Raw genomic sequence first — 20,060 nt, 5'->3', positions numbered from 1 at the left:
CTATTTACTGGTACAACTAAAGGTCTTCCCAACTACCGGGTACATATAAAAGTTTAATTGCTTTGCTGCATGAATAAACATAATTATTTCATATTTCATTGTGCAAGACCATCTGTTTACAAAGCTTTTGTTGGAAAGTCAAGAAAGCGTTGAAGTGAATTTTTAATTTCATACCTGCCTGATGTTTTACCTTCTATTGGTCTGAGACAGTGTAACTCGGACAAGAGCAATTGTGTTAAACAAACCTTAAGTTTGATTACATTCTTAGTCAATTAAAGAGATAACAATGATCTCAGAAGAATATTGTTTATTTTTGTAAGAATTAGAGTAGCAAGTGCAATGAAAACATTGGTTTTGTTTTCAAGTCTAGTTAAAACAAAATTTTCCAGAACTAATTCAATTAGTTGTTAACAAAGAGATTGAAATTAGTCACTTGAGAAGAGGGCAATATTACGGGTACATACAATGCAACACATTTATAAAAACTTAACATAAATAAGCAGACATGTTTCATGCCCTAAATCAATGATATTTAATAATCAGCTGATTCTCTAGTTTAGTGTTTGATGAGGATTTTTTTTTCTCACAAAAATTTTTTTTTTAAAAAGTTCAAAGACTCACAGCCTGAAATTATAGTTGTCTTGTGTTTACAGCATATATACAAGTACATGCTTTGAGATTCATAGATAAGAGAAATGTTGAATTGAGTTAAGACTATTACTCACTACCACTATTGTTTAGCCATGAATAAATGCACTAAAATAAATGTTAAATAAATACCATTTTATAATGATGTATGTGTAAAACAATGGGTGGGAATAGGGGATTATACCAATTATTAACATTATGTAAATTAAGAGTTGATATGTATCTACGATAATTGCAAGAATTATGAAACTATGAAGGGTGGGTCAAAGAGAAAACAGCATTGCAGTATAAAATCTACTTTTACTATGATGAACTGTAAAATAATATCAAAATATTTAAATAGAAAACTATGTAATACTGGTGTAAGTAATATACCATAGATTTTTTTCTACTCGTACTTCTTAATAAATTAGAATATACCATAATATAATAACTAAGTGAACAGCAATTTGCAAGCCAGTGCAAAATGGTCAGATGGGTACTGGTAGCTTGGCAGTCGATTCGGACCGATGGCTTCATCCTTAGGTATACTGAGGACCGACGTCAGCTTCAAGTTTCCTCGGATCCATATGTAATCTATTGTCTTGCAGCTCTCCGTATTTCCTCCATCCGGCCCTGCCCTGATTTTCCATGTGGTGTACTTGGGTTCCTTCTGATCGGCTGAACTCTCCTTGTACACGCTTTTCAATCCCAGCTCACTGTCACTGAAGTCCTTATACACGGGTTCTTTTGTGCTAGCGTTGAAGTCACCGCACACTATAATGGGTTCTGGACCAGATTCCTTCGCCAGATATTCTAGCAGGTATTTCCCCTGTTGATGCCTCAGCTCTTCGTAACCAGACTTTGCCTTTAAATGAATTACTGCCACATATATCAGGTGGTCGTTATCCTGGAACTTGAGTTTACAAACAAGGCCGGACTGATTTGTTTCTCTCCCATTTTTTTTAAGGTTGACATGTTTAGCTTGTAGCAGTTGGAATTTATCTTTTCGATAAAATAGAGCACAGCCATCAGGCCCCATATTATTCTCCATTTCCATACAAGGAGAGGATGGTTTCTGCACCCACTCTCCTTCATAGCCCAGTGAGCTTAACTTATTTTTCAGAAAGGAGAAGCAGTCTACCTCTTGCATGCACAGAATGCTAGGACTGGTGCGATAGATTTCTTCCAGTATGCGTAGCTGGCGATTTTCCCACGAGAGGGCCTCACGTGGACACAGAACAAAATTATTATCTCCTCCGCTCAGTCCTGCAAATTAGATAAAAATAAAACACTAATATTTGTAATTTGGCTCTTTTTGATCTCGTTTTCTGAACCCTCCTCTAAAAATATTTATGTTAATGTTTATTAAATGTCTCTACAGTTTAAAGGGGTTAATTCACTTATTTGGCCTATCACTGCTATGCAACAGATCTAAAGATATCATACATCTACCAGCATTACTAGTAATTTTCTTTTGTATAAAAATTTTATACAAAAGAAAATTAATGCTGGTAGATGTACAGATCTTGAGGTCACACTTGATTACGATGCAAAATTTTCTTAAAATACGCTTGTTTCAAGGATCAATGATTTATAATATTACCGCAGAAAAAAGTACACCTTTCAAGGTTTTATAATATTTACCAGGTTTTATAATATTTACCGCTGAGAAAAGTGCCCTTTTTACCATTATTTAACATGCCCTTTTCAAATCCTAGATTTAACACTATGTATCTTATTCAAATGTCCTAATGCATGAGTATGGTTATAAAATATGCCTTTGTGCTATAATAGTTTTGAAAATAAAATAAGATATTGAAGATGCTTCAAGAGGCAAGCTTAACACTAAACATGCTAAAGTGATGAAATATTAAGGCTAAAATACACTATCAAATACAATATAAAAAGTTTTATACATGCATCTGCATGTGCAAATTTTTGTGTTTTTTCTATAATAAACTATTTGGTGGGGGGGGGGGGGGGGGATTTTTAGCATAACGGACATTGAATTTATCTTTTTGTTTAAATGGTAAGATAGAATATTACAAACTACAAAGATCACTCTACCTTGAGCCAAAACATTCCATTGCATGACAGAGAAGTCCCCCTCTTCATTGTCACACCCTGCAACTTTTTCAAACTTCCGGTCCAAGAGACTGGGCAGTTTCTTCTTCTGTATGTCCTTCTGCAGTTCAGTTAGAGCCGCTGCTGTAGACATTGTTCCTTACTGGTGACACATCAACTAAAAAAAAATTCACAAAAATTATCATCAATAAATTCGGTTCATGTTCCTCTAATAATCATCCCACAAGGTTAAGATTTGATAAAGTTTAACACTGATTTGAATGAATTTAAAGATCCTGATTCTAAGTCATTACCGCAGTTTTATATGGTTAAGATATGGCATGAATGACCAAGTGTTTCCTGTTTTCATCTTATCATTAGTTCTGCATTTTGTTTACATTTCCTGTATGGTTTTCTAAGGAACGTTTGTATTGTACGTGTTTTCTTGAATGGGCAAGGCTCATATATGGACATAGATCTAAGGTGTGTGTGTGTGAGTTACTAGTATCCGGAGGAGATGAAACCATGCAGAGACTATTGGTACCCTTGAATCAGCTTTCCTGTGATAATCAACAACCAATTTCAACTAGTGACCTGATTATTTCTGACCAATATGCCACCACACAAACATGATCTTATTTTTATACTTTACAAGTATTACCTACTAACTATTTGTTCTAGCTGAAATTAATTACTATATATAGTAAGAGAATGTTTTTTCAACATGCTAAAAAATATCATTGAATTTAAAACATGCTAAAAAGTATAATCAATTTTCTTCTTTTAATTAAGTAACTTTTCATTTCTCAATACATGTATAAGATTAATAAATTTACAAATGAATTATAATTAAATTATTCCTGGTGGCTGAGAACACAAAATTAAAATCCCAATGAAGTAAAGTTTCTATTATCAGAATGAGATGCCACCAAGGGCAAATTAGCATTGGGCAAAGGACTCCAAAATAGCTCTCTTTTTGTGAATTCTATATTCAGATGATAATGTTTTTAAATCATAAATGTGAGGTTCAATAACTTATCTGGATAACAACAACTAACTAATCTTGGAGAAGAAATACAATATTAAGAACAGTAGGCCTATTTTATTCAGATAAGATGATATGTATTTATTAAATTAAAACATCCATATAACCTAAGGGTCTTTGTCTCTATGGTAAAGAAAGATAACAAGTTAAGGGGCTATTGATGGTGTTTAAAATCCCTGTAGACTTTCTATTTTTGGTTATGATTAAAACCTGAAGCGACAGAGGGGGCGTTTCAAAACAGGTAATCTGGACTTTTTTCATTCACTATATAGTGAGTAGATGTAGTTTTGGCACTAAGGTATTTATGATCATCGAGATATTACACAGAAAGGGATGAATGCAGAAACTTGGTACAGAGCATATTAACAGAAATCACAAATATCAAATCAACAAAATTTACATCAACATGAAAATTTATACTGTACTTCAAAACTTCATAAATTTTGTTACACACGGTATATTAAGTGAGGACAAAATAACGCGAATAGTTGAATTCACATTCCTTTTATAAACCATATGATTTAAATCCCAAATGGGCAATTATTTTCTTTGGGTCCTAACCAGCTAAGAATAGCTAAAGCCAGTATATACAGGTATAGGAAACTGACAAGTGGTCAAATAATCCGAGAATCCGACTTTATTGAAATCACTCCTACTCTCCACAGTTGGAGGAAATGTTTAAAAAACAACCATGATATCATATAGAATACCTTATAACTTACGGTCTTACCTGTTATTTTTCAGTCGGATGTTAGTAAAGCAGTAATAAAAGACAAAAATCGACGTAAAAGTATTCCGTATTGATCTAAAGTTCATCTGTAAATTGGCGTGCTTAATCTGGCAACTATGACACAATGTTTATTCAATTCTGATATTTATTTCTTAGCACGTACACACTTAAATTATACTCAGGTAAAAATATCAACAACCACCGGTTTGATATTCGACGCGTCCTTCGCAACGAGAGTTCACGTCTACCGGAAAGGGAATTCCGCGTGATGCATCACATGACTTACCTGACGTCAGTGACTGATCTGCCATCATGTTGACGAAACTGAAAAGAAAACAATGAAATTTACGGAGAAAACAGGCGTTTAATAGCTATAGTTCAAGAACCAAGCAGGTAAATTAATGGATTAGGTATTTGAGTATGCCATGCATACTGTAAATATTTCCATGTGAAGACATGTGCGTGCAATTTTCATTTCAATTCTGCTATTGAGAAATGGCTGGTTCGGTGTAAAATATGCTGTTACCCTATATATAACCAAATTGACCGTGTGTTCAATTTTGTGTGTTTATGGTGATAAACAGATTTTTAACGCATTTACGTTTTTGGTTATGTCTTTGTTTTTCACTATGAAATAATTTACAACACGGAAATTGATAATGAAATATTTCAAGAGCTCCTCCAATTAAGAGGCTGTTGAAACAAAGTCTTCTGTTGTACATGTATTATGATATATTGAAAATTTGTCACATTTCTGATGATACCAGATTATCATTAGATCAATATATTGGATTTGTACAGTTTGGATTTGTACAGTTTTTGTCCCTATCTGTATCACATGACTTGTAACATTGCAGATAGATAGAATGTTCTGTCGTTAAAATAGCAGATGTCCTATGGACCCGGTTTAACGATAGAATTCGTCCCATATACTCGCTTCGTAGCAAATAAAAAAAAATTATATCGCGCTGTATCTCGCCTAAATTTTCATATGATTAGTCTCAAATATCTTTAATGTTGCTCTTTTATAATCCCATATTACTACATTAACCGTTTTTGCAACCAAAATGCTGCCACTTTTATCATCACGTTTGAAAATTCGCTGTTTATGGTCGCCATGTTAACGATAAAATCTGAGACATTCCGAGTGCGACTCGTTAAATGAATATTTTGTGGACTTAACTACTTATGCATGTTCAAAAAGGTTTTTCATGTATAAAAATGTGTTATTCCTCTGAAGATTATTTTTAACAGACTTAAAATCGACGCGAAGCTGATCCGCTTCGTGGCTGCTACATTGCAAGTATACGTGACCTGGGCACTGTGACAGTAGCATGTTGTCATTAGAAGCCAATCTTTTCAGTTATACTTTATTTTTTGGTTAATCTTCCCCCTAATCATGGTTGACAATACCTTTACAATAACGATGCAGGGTATAATAGAGTTACATATTGCCACTTTTAGAGCAATTTTTCCTTTTCTCCACAAGGCCACACAAATATAATTTCCGCACAAATTATTTATATAGCGCCCAAAATATGTTTTGGCTACAAAATATAAGAAGATGGGGGAACAAGATAGCGCAAATGCCCATTTGGTTTTGTAGTGAAAAACAATTTCAAATTAATTTTTTCCCAACCAAATATACTATATGATGTTATATTACAAGTTTACAAAAGCACGATTTCTAACTATATTCAGTTTTGAATATTTTAACAAACGATAAGAAAAAAAAAATAAATTCTAAAGTTTTGGTGGTATTGAACCCAAAACCTAAAAAACCTAGCTCTATAATGTTACCAAATGTCTGGTGCTCTAACCACTGAGCCATTTCAGTCACAACAAACTTCATTGTTAAATGCTAAATGCAACTTCAACCACGAATTTACGGACTTGTAGTATTTCTCTAAAACGTTCCATTGTTGGCATACAAAATTACATTTTTAAAGTATAGTGGGTCATCTGTCCATGTTTTTGTTGATTGAAATCGGTTTGATTTCCTTTAAACCTCATATAGACTATTACAAAAATATGGAGCCCAGACCCACTCTATAAAAGAAAAGGCATTGAAGTTCTAAAAATGACACTATTTGGATGTTTTGACACGCATACGCCAGTTTAAATCAACCTACTTTAAATATTTAACATATTTAAAGGTTATAAATCGATGTTATGGTAAATATACATTGTTTTTAATAATTGAGAAAGAAATTATGAGAGTTGTTCATATTTTAATTTTATAGTATCTTATCTATCCTCATATGGGCAGTTTACACGCCTTATTCACCCACCTTCTTTATTATTTAATTGCTCGCCTGCTTGTACCTTTCTTCACTTGATGTCTGACGAACAAGAAATTATATTGGTGTGGCCCAAGTCCCAAAATTCAGTTGATCTGTTCATGGAAAAAAATATCAGGACTCAAAATAGACCTTCTGAGCCTATATATATGTAAATATGTTTTATATAGATAATGTACCTCTTAAATGTACCATTTATATGGTTTCGAGAGAACGAATGAATTGAATGGACTTTTTCGCTAAATTACAACGCACTAAGTATTAAAACTTAATGAAACATGAAGATATTTGTATGGTGTATTTTCTCATTAAAAATACTGTTGAAAATTATAAAAGAAGTGTATTGTTTGAAAGATTTTTTTATTGCATGTTTTACATCAGACAAAAAAGAATACAATTTTCATTCATCCAATCACTTTGATCATAAATGGCTAATTATACTCATGATAATATAATATCTTCTTTTTTTTACTCTGAGTCCCAGGAGACACAACTAAATCTCCAGAACTGTGTGTTTTGTTGATATGTAAAACGGGAAGGACAAGGTTTTTCACATCAATTAAATAAGATCATTTTAGCTTCTTGTTATATAAAATCTCGTAAAATCTTAACATGTTTGTCTGAGACATTTTTGCCTATAAAACCTCTGTTGGACAGTGACTTCTTTGTATACGAGACTGAACCAAATAACAATGAGACAAAGCATGTTAGTTTGAATTGTTTGCCATGTTGTCTATTTTGACAGAATTTTAATCCTGATATTAAGTTTTTAAAATGATCTGGGTTCATATTATTGGGTGTGGAATGGCAACTAGCTTTTATTTAACTCACAAAAAAAATTTCAACTCAAATTTCAATTCATATGAAAAAAGTAGGATGATTTGTTAGCACTGCTCTAGCTGCTATATATGTGAAAAGCATTTTGCAAGTACAAAAAACTACAATATAGGAATAACAACACACTTCAATTTTCAGAGGTCTACGAGATCTTTGTGTCTATAATTTGCAGAATTGGGTCTTACAGATCTAAAGTTTTGTATTCAAATTAAACATCAGTCATTGGGTAATTTTCGTCTTAAATAATTATTAATAAACTCTTAACTGAGGTCCAAGGTTTCCATTAAATAAGAAAAAAGAGATATGTTTGTTGTCCAAAAAAAATAAAAATCAGTATCATTGAATGTATGTGTGTGGGTAACATGCCCTTTGTTGGCTGAGAAATGATTAGGATTGATTATATAATCACTGTTATCACTTAAACTCAGCTGTCACTCTTGATAGCTAACTCTTACACTGACCTGTCAGTTCATTTCTAATCACTCATTGCTGATTAATGTGTTGATTTAATCCAATTCATTACTGATTTTCCAGCTATTTGAGAACTACAGTACATGTATAAACTATTAAAGTATGACAAAATGACAGCTTGAACACAATTTATCTTTAGCCTACAATATGTTTAAACCTTTGTTTGAAATATTTCTTTTCCAGGGAATCATCAACTTGAGGGATGTCTCAAAAATCCAAGTTACTTAAGGTTGTTCTCCTGGGAGATGGGGGAGTGGGGAAGAGCTCCTTAATGAATCGATTTGTGAGCAACAAATTTGATGCCCAATCATTTCACACCATTGGGGTGGAGTTCTTAAACAAGGATGTCACATACGAGGGAGAGAATTACACCATGCAGATATGGGACACCGCTGGACAGGAAAGATTTAAGAGTTTACGAACACCGTTTTATAGAGGAGCAGACTGTTGTTTGTTGACATTTGCTGTTGATGATATTCAGAGTTTTAAAAATTTGGCAATGTGGAAAAAGGAATTCCTATATTATGCTGACATTCAGGATGGAAACAACTTTCCGTTTGTGATACTAGGGAACAAAATTGATATGGAAAACCGAATGGTTTCTACGGAAATGGCCCAAGAGTGGTGTCAAGCTAATGGACAAGCCCCTTATTTCGAAACTAGCGCCAAAGATTCCACAAATGTTGACGAGGCATTTAAAGCAGCAATAAAAAGGCTACGGGATTTGGAAGACGTGATAGAGATCAAAACACAACACGGGAATACAGTTGACCTAAAGAGGAAGGCCAAAACCCAGAGTTCTGGTTGCTGTGGTAACTGATGAAGCTTATTGTATTTTTTCTGCAAAATATTTCTAATTTTCATAGTTTTTGGCAAATATGGCAAAAGCTTTTTTCTTTACTCTAGTGCACTCTTTCTCTAATCAGGACTACATACTTGTCATTGATCATTGGAGAATAAATGTACATTGGTCATAATGTTTATGAGGAGAGAGAATGTGCAATAGGGCATAAAACACTCTTTGTAATTCTATATTATATCACTGAAAGTCAATGCTAAGCATTATGTTCAACACTCTTTTGTAAAACAATACTTGTAAATTTATACAATATCAAAGGGGAATAAAATGTGATGTAATTTTAATTATTCCATTGAACAGTCTTTTGCAAACATTCACTCTGTGTTTTTAAAACGAGTAATCATGTAATAATTTTGAAGAGTTGTGATGAATAAGTGATCACAATACTTGAATGTGAAGTGTTATGTTTTATTTAGAACAATAAATATATGTTCATATTTATCATGGTCATGTTTTATTGTCTGTGGTAGTTAATTGGGTGGAAAATCACAATAAGTCTTGTTTTTCGTGAGTTTTTGTGAATATTTACCACTGAAGTCTATCGACGCCATTTTATGTACCAGTAATTAGACGTCCTTTAGAAATCCTTTATAATTTTCCTTTTTGTGTCTATATAAATGTTATAAACAAGTACAAGTTTCTCAGAGAAAACATTTTTAATAGGTTGAGCACCCTTAAGTACCTTAAATTTGAAAATGAATTTAACTTTACAAACATTTTACAATGAATTCTAGAAAAGTGTTTGAAAAAAACAAACCAGATATTGACATAAATTAAGAAAATCTATTTGAAATTCAATGCATTTTTAAAATAACTGGATTAATAATAATAACAGTGCATCTTTGATAAAATCAAATGGTAATATCCAAAAAAAAAAAAAAAAATTCAAATGCATGTAAATCCTTATTAAATATAGACATTAAACAATGTCAAGGTTAATATTACTGATAATACATGTTTATAAGAAAGAACTACTTAATGGGCGGATCTAAAGGGGCGGTGAAATTTGGACCCCCCTGGAAATTCACTATTTTTTTCACTGGGAAAACTTATCAAACATAGGCCTCAGAACTCCCATCACACCCCCTTCCCCCCAAAACATATCTGGATTGGCGCATGTACTTAGTATCTGACTTTGCATTGCACAACAGTGCCTGCTCCATGTAACTCAAAAATGCATTTGGTAGTAATAACCTTTTCATTTACTATAACATAAACATGTTAAAACATGTAAATCGATTTAAAAAATGTTAATCCTGTCTTGCTTAATGGTGGAAAATAATAGGTCACTGTAAGAGTAGTTGACCCGTTAAACAATGAATAAAAACCATTGGAATGGTATCGGACACAAGCAATTTATTTACATGAAACGCTATTTCTTTGAAATTGGTTGCGCCAAGCCCTTTTTGAGAAGGGGTCCATTCTCGTGAAGAAAGATTGCAGGCCAAACCACGAAGTCCAGCACCTCCCCATTGGTCGTGTACTCCCGATAAATGTGTTTATTAAATTTATCCTTACATTTGTCCGAGAATCTCAAATATACTGGCGGATCCTGACCTACCATTAACCAACAAATATGAACGCACTTCATCAAAAAAGGCTTTGTACACTCCAAAACTTCCTTTTGTCCATTTGGATCTTCGCTTCTTTGTTTCCAAAAACTCTATAAAGAGATGAAACAACCAATTTTTAATTAAACTATAATGTATACATGTCTTGAATAATCGTCCTCTCTCCCATTGTGGAACCAGATATACCTCTTGTACGATGACACTTGTTCCCTCCAGTGATGATTTTAGCATTTTTTTTATGTTGCTCAAGTTGGTCACATTCAACCCAATCTTCACGAGAATCTACAAGGAAACTCTGATTATAAAAATTCTGCACACTTTACTTATGTTTACAGAAATTAAAACGGGAAAACTGGAACAATTTCCAATATATTATAATAAGGAACGTTTTTGATAACTATTTTACCGAATCGACTGCTTTACTGTACGCTGGAGAACTAGAACTGGGGGAGTCCAACAAAGTTTGTAACTTCTGAAGTTCATCAAGAGTTATATTAACTGTTGTTTCCTTGGTATCAGCGCCTTTCTTTTTCTTTGGGTTATTTTTCCCTTCTTTCTTCTTGGTGAAAAATAAATAAACAAGACTTATTAACAAAATTTAATAAAACCAATGTTCAAAGTTATTGTTACTGTACATACATAAAAAACGTTATAAATATCGTAAATCCCAAGAGATATAAATTGAAAAAAATGTGCTATAATACAAACTTCAAAAGCATCATAATAGACGCCTTTTGGTTTGCGTTAGAACACCCTTTCTAAAATCAAACATGCAGTGTTTCGCGTTATTATAAATTCTGTCATAATAACACCTTTAGATATTGCGCATATCGACTTTACTTTGCCTAAAATTTTCGCATTGGTGTGCCTTTATTTAATTTTTCTAGACATTCTTATTGGTTCATGTACTTGCGAAGGAGTTTCGTTGGGCTCAACAAATTTCCAAAGCGTCAACTCAGCTAGTGTATTTGAATATCTCTTGCTGGAAATGTCCTTGCAATAGCCATACGAATCCTAAAAATCGAACAAGAAAGCCGATATTTTATATCATTAAGTTGTGTTAATATAAAACTTTGTGTAATCACTCAATTATTTATTCCTGATATCTTGTCAAATTAAAATATATATGCAATCGAGCCAATTTATAATAATCCAAAGATTAACCCATGATTTTAAGAGGACTGAAAAATCTTTTTTTTGTCTCTATAAATCCAAGTCCTTTACACAAAAAGTCTTGTGTATAAATAAAGAGTGAAGGAAAATATTCAGATTGGTAATGCAAAAGTATTATGAATTTACTTTTAAAATTGTTTTTGCCGATGGTCTATGTTGACAATTACTATCAGTGTTAACGTACCTCTAGAATTTGTAGCAGCGTCTGTATCGAGTCTCTTTCCGACAGTTTACATGTACCAGACAATTTTTCAAAGACGTCCGTCCACAGGTTGTCGTATAGCTCGCTGAACTGTTCCCCGATTTTTTCTGGTCTGTTCGGATCACTAAGATCAGTTATGTATGGATTGGACTCCGTTAGTTTAGCGCCAGCTACTTCACCCAATCTGTAAAATTACATACAAGGACAAATGGAGACCCCCAGGACTATGTAACGATGTGATAAATTATGTATATTTTTTATAATTTCCGAGTTATTATACTTCAATAGCACTGCATCTCAATCCTTTCCAACTCGAAACATTCAAATGTTTGCTAACTATTAGGCATATCTTACTCAAGCACTAAAGCGTTGACAAAACACACGATAAAAAAAACTGACAACAAAAGAAAAAAAACTTGGGGAATTTTTAGCCGAAATCTTGACAATTTCCTTTAACCACCTTTTTATTATTATAAAGATTGCGATTCTGCTAATCATAGAAAGATGGCGTGCTATATGTTTATCGTACATACTTAAAATTTTAATGTCTCAATTTTTCATGTTACAAGATTTGATAATCAATAAATAGAAGATTTATAAAATTACTCATTGTTAAACTATTTTTTGCGAATTGTTTAATTTTGTAAGTTAGTTCAAAAGAAGATGAACTCGCATAACACTAAGAAGACAAACGTTTATGCCTTCGGTTCAGGCGAGCTAAAAACTGAATGGATTCGTCGGATCGAATCCAAATGGAGAATAGAAATTATGAATTTAATGAATGAAGTATAGTTTCTATATGTGGTCGAAAACGTAATGTGATGTATAATGTATAATGTCGCTGTTAAAGAAATGGGATATTATTAGTAGTAAACACGTTTACACTCAATGGTTAAATCATATACACCATACTAAGAACAGTTTACAATGATAAAATCAACACCTGTGTTACTGTAAAGTATAATCCGTACCTTGTCAGCGCCTTCTCTCTCTGACTTCTTACGTCGTTTATCTCATCAGTTAGCTTTTGTTCCCTTTCCTGATTCTTTTGAGCAATGTTTGATGTTTATTCTCTGCATCTTTAAGTTGACCCCTAAGCTCGGTAATTTCTTTCTCCATTTTTTCAAGTGTCGTCTTCTGTTGTTGAATTTCAGTCTTGCTCTCATCAGCAGTTCTAGATATCAATGTAAAAAATTATCATATGATTTGTTGGAAATTTACTGATGATAGGACAGATTCCACAAGCACTTGTTTATGTGACAAATATTATGCCATAGTATAATAATAATTAGGTATCTTAAAATTCCGTGAAGTTCCGTAAAATATCGTAAATGACAATCAATATCGCTTTCAACGGAAAAGCAGCAATGAAGTACCATATTTAGTACCATTCGCTTCTCCAATAATTTACCTACAAAATCATATAAATTTATTTTTACTTTTGATTTTGGACACTGTTCGTCATCACCACATGTCATATATATTACATGCTTGACTTTATTATGTCATATCTGCTTTATAAAAGGATTTAATGTACATAAGTACGTTAGCTAAAAGAAACAGCCAAATCGTCTCCTGTAAGACTCTGAGTCTGACATCATCATGATTATTTCGTACAGTCTGTGATTTTTCTTACCGGTAGGTCGCTGTAGATATCGACCAATCGATAAACAGGGCGTGTAAATTTCAGTCTGGCTGTTTCTATAGAGCTATGCATTAACTCAAAGTTTCCGTAAGAAATATGGAGGGAATAATACTTGGTAGATGTAAATATAAAGCTTTACATGCTTTTATTTCAATTTGGTTATATTTACAGCACTGTATCTCGATTGCTGGTACTCGAAAACTGACGCTAAAATATTGGCTGACCATGGGAAATATCTTGAATATTGAACACGTTAATAAATGGTTGAAAAAATATGAGTATATTTACCCAAAATTTTGACATGTCCACTTAACTTCCATTCATTAATAAAAGGACCCATGTGCTATTCCTATGACTGAAACAACCTTTTAGAGTAACTGCGTGCCATGTGTACCATAAATTTTCAAAATACCTCAAAGTCACAATTTTTCATGTTATTTGGTTTTATACAAATTTCGTCCTTATCAATTTTTATCTAATTGTTTGATTTTTGGTACGTGAAGCTACGTGTAGAACAGCAGAAAAAACCATGGAACCATAACAAAGGCCCTGGCTAAAACTCACCGAGCATTCAGTTTAGGTGAAATATAAAATGAAAGGATTCGTGCATTGCCAGATCTAATCCTGATTGGAGTATTGGAATTATAGACTACATAACTGAATTCTTAATCTAGATGTGTTTCTGTACTTTTTATATTTAGATTAAATCAGCAAACGATAGCATAATATAAGTTTAAACTACAAACACAATAGACACCTTTCACACACAACAAATTGTCGTAGCAATGATAATTTTAACTTCTATGAATTTTAAAGCCTAAATATAACACAACTGTTACTAAACACCCTCAGACAGAATATATATCTTAATAAATACGGTTTTCAATGATACCTGCAGCATAGACAGAACAAATTGCTTAAAACAACATCAGTGGTACTCATCAACTATAGGCATTACCTTATCAGAGCATTCTCTTTCTGACTTTTAACTTCTTTCAGATCGTTTAGTAACTTTTGCTCCCTCTCCTGATAGGTTTTGAGCAATGTCTCTGTTTCTTTAAGTTGTTTCTTAAGGAGGTCAATTTCTTTCTCCATTTGTTCTAGTCCCGCCTTCTTTTGCTGAATGTCATTCTTGCTCTCATCAGCAGCTCTAGAAATTGAGTGAATCATCATTGGATTTGTTTAAATTTTCTGACGATAGGACAGCTTTCACAGGCACTTAATTCTGTGATAAAGTTAAATATGATAATAACACAAAATGTCTAACTCAAAATTTCGTGGAGCATCCCCCTCCGTGAATTGCAATTATTTTCGCTTTTAGCGGAAAAGCAGCGAACAAGTGTTTAGTACTATTCGTTTCTCCAATAATTTATCTATAAAATTATATACATGTAAGGCATGCTTTACTTTATTTTGTTCTGTCTTGTTCGTAGAATGCAAACCTATCTGAACCTACATCTGCGGGACGTGAAATTATGAAGGGAGCCCCAATCCAACCAATAGTAAGGTTACGGACCTAAATTTAATTAATTCAGTATTGAAAGTTGTTCAAAATATAACAATTTTCTTTCAATTGTATGTGTACTTTTTCAAAACCTGTACAGCGTTCAGTGCCTCTTCCATATTGGGTTGCTTATTTTTACCAAGAATTACAGCGCATAGCATCTTTTGGTTAGCCTCCATCTTCTTATACATTCTGCACAATATAAAACAATGCACATTTTATAAAGATGCAGCAAGAGGCCCATGGGCCACATCACTCACCTTAGCAACATTAGCCATAATGGAGTCATATACAAAATATCTCGACAATGTATTAAAAAAAAATATGCAAAAAACTTCAAATTTTTCTTCAGATGATATTATGTTGAACATTGAGTCACTTTTAAACAGGGTGATTTTAATGTCATATACAATAATGTGTATTACAGTTCTCAAGAAGATCTTTAAAAATATCTATAAATCTACAACAGTTTTTGAGCCCCTGATGGAATTTTAAGAAACTCAAATTACCCTACCTGAGGATGCTTCCACACAAGTTACAGCTTTTCTGGCCAATTGATTTTTGAGGAGAAGATTTTTAAAGATTTTTCTCTATATATTCTTATGGAAACTTCTCTCCCAACCCCCATTGCGATCAAGCCGATTTACTTATTCATTTATCCGTGTAAAGCATTAATTCTTTCCACAATCTTCTCTGTTGTTTTTGTTGGTTTGAAGTCCATACTTTTGGTTGGATTCATCACTGCTGTTTTTACCAATGTCAAATCTTCCTGACATCTGTCATTTTCAAATATAAAACAGGAGGCGTGCTAATTTCATTTGTACACAGATATTGTACTCTTCTATGTATAAACTTTGAGTAAATGGCTATTGTTATTTTCGAGACATAAATATCAATATAAAGCAAACGAATTTTTAGTTCATTTATATTTAAATGTGATTTTTTTAAAAATTAACTATAAATTCAAATTTGAATATCAAATACCCGTATAATGTATTAATTCTTTCCACAACCACCTCTGCTGGTTCTGTCGGTTTGAAGTCCTTGCTTTTGTTTGGATTCATCACTGCTGTCTTTATGGTGGTTAATTCTTTCTCATAACTACATATTCAAACAAACATGAAAAAAAGAAAGTCTCAGTATTTCGTTTTAAGGAATTTGATCTATATATAACAGAATTTTAATTTGTAGAGTAATAAATGTACAAATTTCATGCATCAATTTCTTTGTTGTAGTTTGAAATTATTTTTCCAACATCTTTTTCTCTAACGAGCATTATGATTATAATTATCTTTGTTTTTATTCTGGTCTGCAATTTTCGATATTTGAATTAAAAAAAAAACTTTATGCTTTATTAATTATTTTTATCATTGTAGCGTTAGAAATACCGATAAACCGTTAGTTAAATAAGCGATCACCCGACAAGTCTTTTATTATTTGATTTTTCGCCATAGCGGTTATAAATAAATGAGTAAACCGGAGACTTTTTGAATGTTGAATTAAAAGTACGAAGATAAAGTGCATGAATATGTAGTGTTTCTACCTGTGAAGATCCTGTATCTTAGCCTTAGTTTTTTCTATGTTGTGTTCTTTCTCTTTGACTTTTGTAACCAAAAAGACAACCTTTTTGAGTTCCTCAAGATTAGATTCTAATTCCTTTGCTCTTCTGCAGATGACATATATTACAGCTTAGGAGTAAAATGTATACTAATAGATAAAACATGATATATGTTTTATTTACATTTGACTTCTCAAAATAACTAATTGAAATAAATATTATCCTATTTTCTTGTCTTTAGTGGTCGTTTTTTTTAAGTTTTGTATTTCCCTGAAATAAATGGTGGGAGCATACGTTTTATAGCTAAAAGATGTAAATCTCCTAATCGTGTATTCTAACTATTGAACATGATTTTGAATCTAATCAGGAATTATACTCATTAATTAAAGATGCATGAACACATTCAATGATGTTTTATTTGACAAACATTTTCTTATTTTTTGCACGTTATATATATGTATATAAAATTGTATCATCTTTATATTATTTTTGTATTGACTTTCAATATTAATCTGTAATTTGGCACAATAGATATGATACATGTATTTATAACATACTTGTATAAAGTAAAAATTCTTTCCACAACCTCCTTTGTTGATTGTATCAGTTTGAAGTCCTTACTTTTGTTAGGATTCATCACTGCTGTTTTAATGACTGTCAAATCTTCCTGACATCTATAAAATTATTATATTCAAACGAAATCGAAGAACACATGGTTGTTTTGTGAGGTTTTTAAATTCTTTACGTAACTTTAATCTAACTTTATTATTCCATGCATCAATTTCCTGTTTGATTTAGCTTCTTCAGATTTTAATTGTAATATATTTACAAGGAAGCACAAACGTCTTTTTTTGTCGAGAATAATGGTTATCATTTTTTTTTCTGGTTGTATTTCTTTCGATTTGAATTTGAAGTAAAACAAATTTTAGTTAGAATTATTTAATAGCATAAGAAATAATTATTCAATTACATAGTAAATCAACTGTGAACGTACATGTACATATGGATCTTGCAATGTATATCATACTACATTTATTATAAATATGAACTTCATGGAAACCAAATCCTTTATCATCTGCTGTTACTTAATGTTTCTAACAGTGACATATAGGTCCAAAATGAAACTTTATTCATTAACTATAGCTATATGGCTTTTTTCAATGATATTTTTTATCGTTAAATATTTTCTTATTTTTTTTAAACACTCTATACTTATATAAAACTTTTATCATTTTGATATTATTTTTGAATTTACTTTTAAAGGGCCATGGTCACGATTTTGGTCAACCATCATTTTTTTTGTTTATTCTTTTTAATGCTTTGATAGTAATATATTTCTATTGATCAATAAAAAAATGAGTGTCATTCGTAAAGTTATAGGAACGATAAATATCTCACAATTCGTGCCATTTTTTGTTTACATTGGTTCAATATATACTTTTTCAAGCTGTTTTTTTATCTGCCAATTTTCTTTTAACATAAATAAACAGTTCTAGCCGGTTTGTCACATTCATTGTAGGTCTTAATCTGGAATTTTTATTTCTTTTCGGCACTTAAAATGTAAACAAAAACATAACCTGAGCTTTGTTTACACGACGAAGACCACGCCCTTTTCATAGCAATTTTTATTTTTAGATGAACAGATTTTTAATTATTACATGTATTACATACCCGTGTAATGTATCAATTTTTTCCACAACCTCCTCTGTTGATTGTTTCAGTTTGAAGTTCTTTCTTTTATTTGGATTCATCACTGCTGTCTTTACGACTTTCAAATCTTCCTGACACCTTTAAAACATATTATTCTTTTTAAAAAATTGGTCTTTAAGTAACTTTAGATTTGTTGTATTATTCCTTGTATCAATATCTTTATATGTTGTAGTTTTTTAACGTTTAATTTTTGTCATCCTTACAAGAAGATGCACATGTTGTTTTGTTGTTGTCTTTTGTTGTTTTTTTTTTTTTTGGTGGTGGGGGGGGGGGGGCGAGAATTATAATAATAATCATTTTTTTACTGATCGGTATTTATCAAGATTTCAATCTTTATAAGAACTTCTTAGTTGATATCATATATTTTCTTTAATTTCAATTTTTTATACTGACGAAAAATTATGATTTAGTTTATTTGTGATCAACCCACAGTCTTGTTACTTGTATCAAATATATCCGACATAGCGATTATGAATAATGATAAATAAATCAGAGATTTTTAAAATGTAGCATAAAACTACAAAGATACAGTTGGAAGGTATAAAGTGCATTAACATAAGTTGGTTTTTATACCTGTGAAGATCCTGAATCTTGGCCTTAGCTTTTTCTATGTCGTGCTCTTTGACTTTGACTGTGTTAACCGAAAAGACAGCCTTTTTTAATTCCTCTAAATCATTGGCTTTTCTATATGTAGATAACATAAAATAATTTAATTCTAGTTGTAACACGCTTTCTAATTGGTTAAATAATTTATCTTATATCGTATAAAGAATGTTGCCTACATCAAAGTAAGACTAACGTCAAAAACGTATCAATCCGTCTGACGTTACGTTTGAATTTTGTAGAATTTGATGTCATTTTATAGATCAAATTACTGTTTTTATAAACAATTGATAGCAAAAAAATTAAATTATAAGGAATGAATTCAATATTTATTAGTTTTATACGATATAAAATGGTTTGGAACATTTTAGGCTTTTTAAACTGACCCAAACCATTTTATATCGTATAAAACTAATAAATATTGAATTCATTCCTTAATTATATAAAAAAAAGATGTAGAAATACATGCAAAACTATTTGGCAAAACATATAATATTCATTTTGACTTCTTAAAACAAGAACTATTACACTTTCGTCTGGTCTTTAGTGTTCGTTTCCTTTGAGTTTTGTATTTCCCTTAATTAAGGGGTGGAAATATTTGTAAATAACATTATATATTTTAGATGAAAGTGCTTTCATATAAACTTTTTAAGGTATGATACCTGCGTGCTGCTTCAATTATTTCTTTGTGACTGCCGTCTGTAATACCTAACTCCAGCGCTAGTGTTTGCAACTCTTTTGATATATCTTCTACTTTTCCTGTTGACTCTAATTCTCTTTTTAAAAATATCAATTTGAAAGTATTCATCAAAATGTTATACCTTTAACAATGTTATATGATATACTTTGTCCCAAGATACATGTATTTTGCAACATATTACATAAATACTTTAAATAGGGTTCAACCGATGTTCATTCAATTGTATTAAAACATCCCAAGATTTCACCTTTGAAACTAGCTACAAGTCTGTAGATCCGGGTCTAAAAAAAATCGGCTGGTCGACCTGGGAGCTACCGTTTTTCATACGTGTTATAAATGCAATTTAAGGAGCACAAAAAATGTACTACATTGTAGTTTTCGACCGATTAATACGAAAGCCGAGAAGGATCATTCGAGATTCAAAATACGAGATTCGAAATACGAGATTCGAGATTCGA

The 20,060-nt window shown here is 31.8% G+C and overlaps 3 protein-coding genes across 4 annotated transcripts; 1 reads left to right on the top strand and 2 right to left on the bottom strand.

Annotated features, from left to right (window-relative positions):
- Positions 1-296: 296 nt before the first annotated feature.
- On the bottom strand, positions 297-4,710 carry LOC105336378 (nocturnin). Of its 2 annotated transcripts, none has more exons than XM_011440674.4 (3): positions 4,470-4,710; positions 2,698-2,872; positions 297-1,896 (listed from the first exon to the last, which is right to left on the bottom strand). In XM_011440674.4, the coding sequence occupies exons 2-3, from the start codon at positions 2,846-2,848 to the stop codon at positions 1,082-1,084; spliced, it is 966 nt and encodes a 321-aa protein (XP_011438976.1). In that variant the 5' UTR covers positions 2,849-2,872; positions 4,470-4,710; the 3' UTR covers positions 297-1,081. The 2 variants fall into 2 exon arrangements, with proteins under 2 accessions (XP_011438976.1, XP_011438977.1); XM_011440675.4 differs by lacking the exon at positions 4,470-4,710 and adding an exon at positions 3,009-3,147.
- A 4-nt stretch (positions 4,711-4,714) lies between these two features.
- On the top strand, positions 4,715-9,375 carry LOC105336376 (ras-related protein Rab-9A). Its single transcript, XM_011440673.3, has 2 exons — positions 4,715-4,862; positions 8,261-9,375. The coding sequence occupies exon 2, from the start codon at positions 8,280-8,282 to the stop codon at positions 8,895-8,897; it is 618 nt and encodes a 205-aa protein (XP_011438975.1). The 5' UTR covers positions 4,715-4,862; positions 8,261-8,279; the 3' UTR covers positions 8,898-9,375.
- A 703-nt stretch (positions 9,376-10,078) lies between these two features.
- LOC136271617 (uncharacterized protein MCAP_0864-like) lies at positions 10,079-19,000 on the bottom strand. The gene is made up of 11 exons (XM_066071985.1): positions 18,873-19,000; positions 18,261-18,377; positions 16,575-16,697; positions 16,016-16,132; positions 15,113-15,223; positions 14,486-14,677; positions 11,865-12,066; positions 11,417-11,521; positions 10,914-11,066; positions 10,694-10,789; positions 10,079-10,599 (listed from the first exon to the last, which is right to left on the bottom strand). Exons 1-11 carry the CDS (start codon positions 18,998-19,000, stop codon positions 10,309-10,311), a joined length of 1,635 nt encoding a protein of 544 aa, XP_065928057.1. The 3' UTR covers positions 10,079-10,308.
- Positions 19,001-20,060: the final 1,060 nt, after the last annotated feature.

The sequence above is a fragment of the Magallana gigas genome, chromosome 2 (assembly GCF_963853765.1).
Source record: "Magallana gigas chromosome 2, xbMagGiga1.1, whole genome shotgun sequence".
NCBI classification, from domain to species: Eukaryota; Metazoa; Mollusca; class Bivalvia; order Ostreida; family Ostreidae; genus Magallana; species Magallana gigas.
The sequence above is the reverse complement of the archived record's forward strand: the minus strand, read 5'-3'. Positions and strand labels throughout refer to the sequence as shown.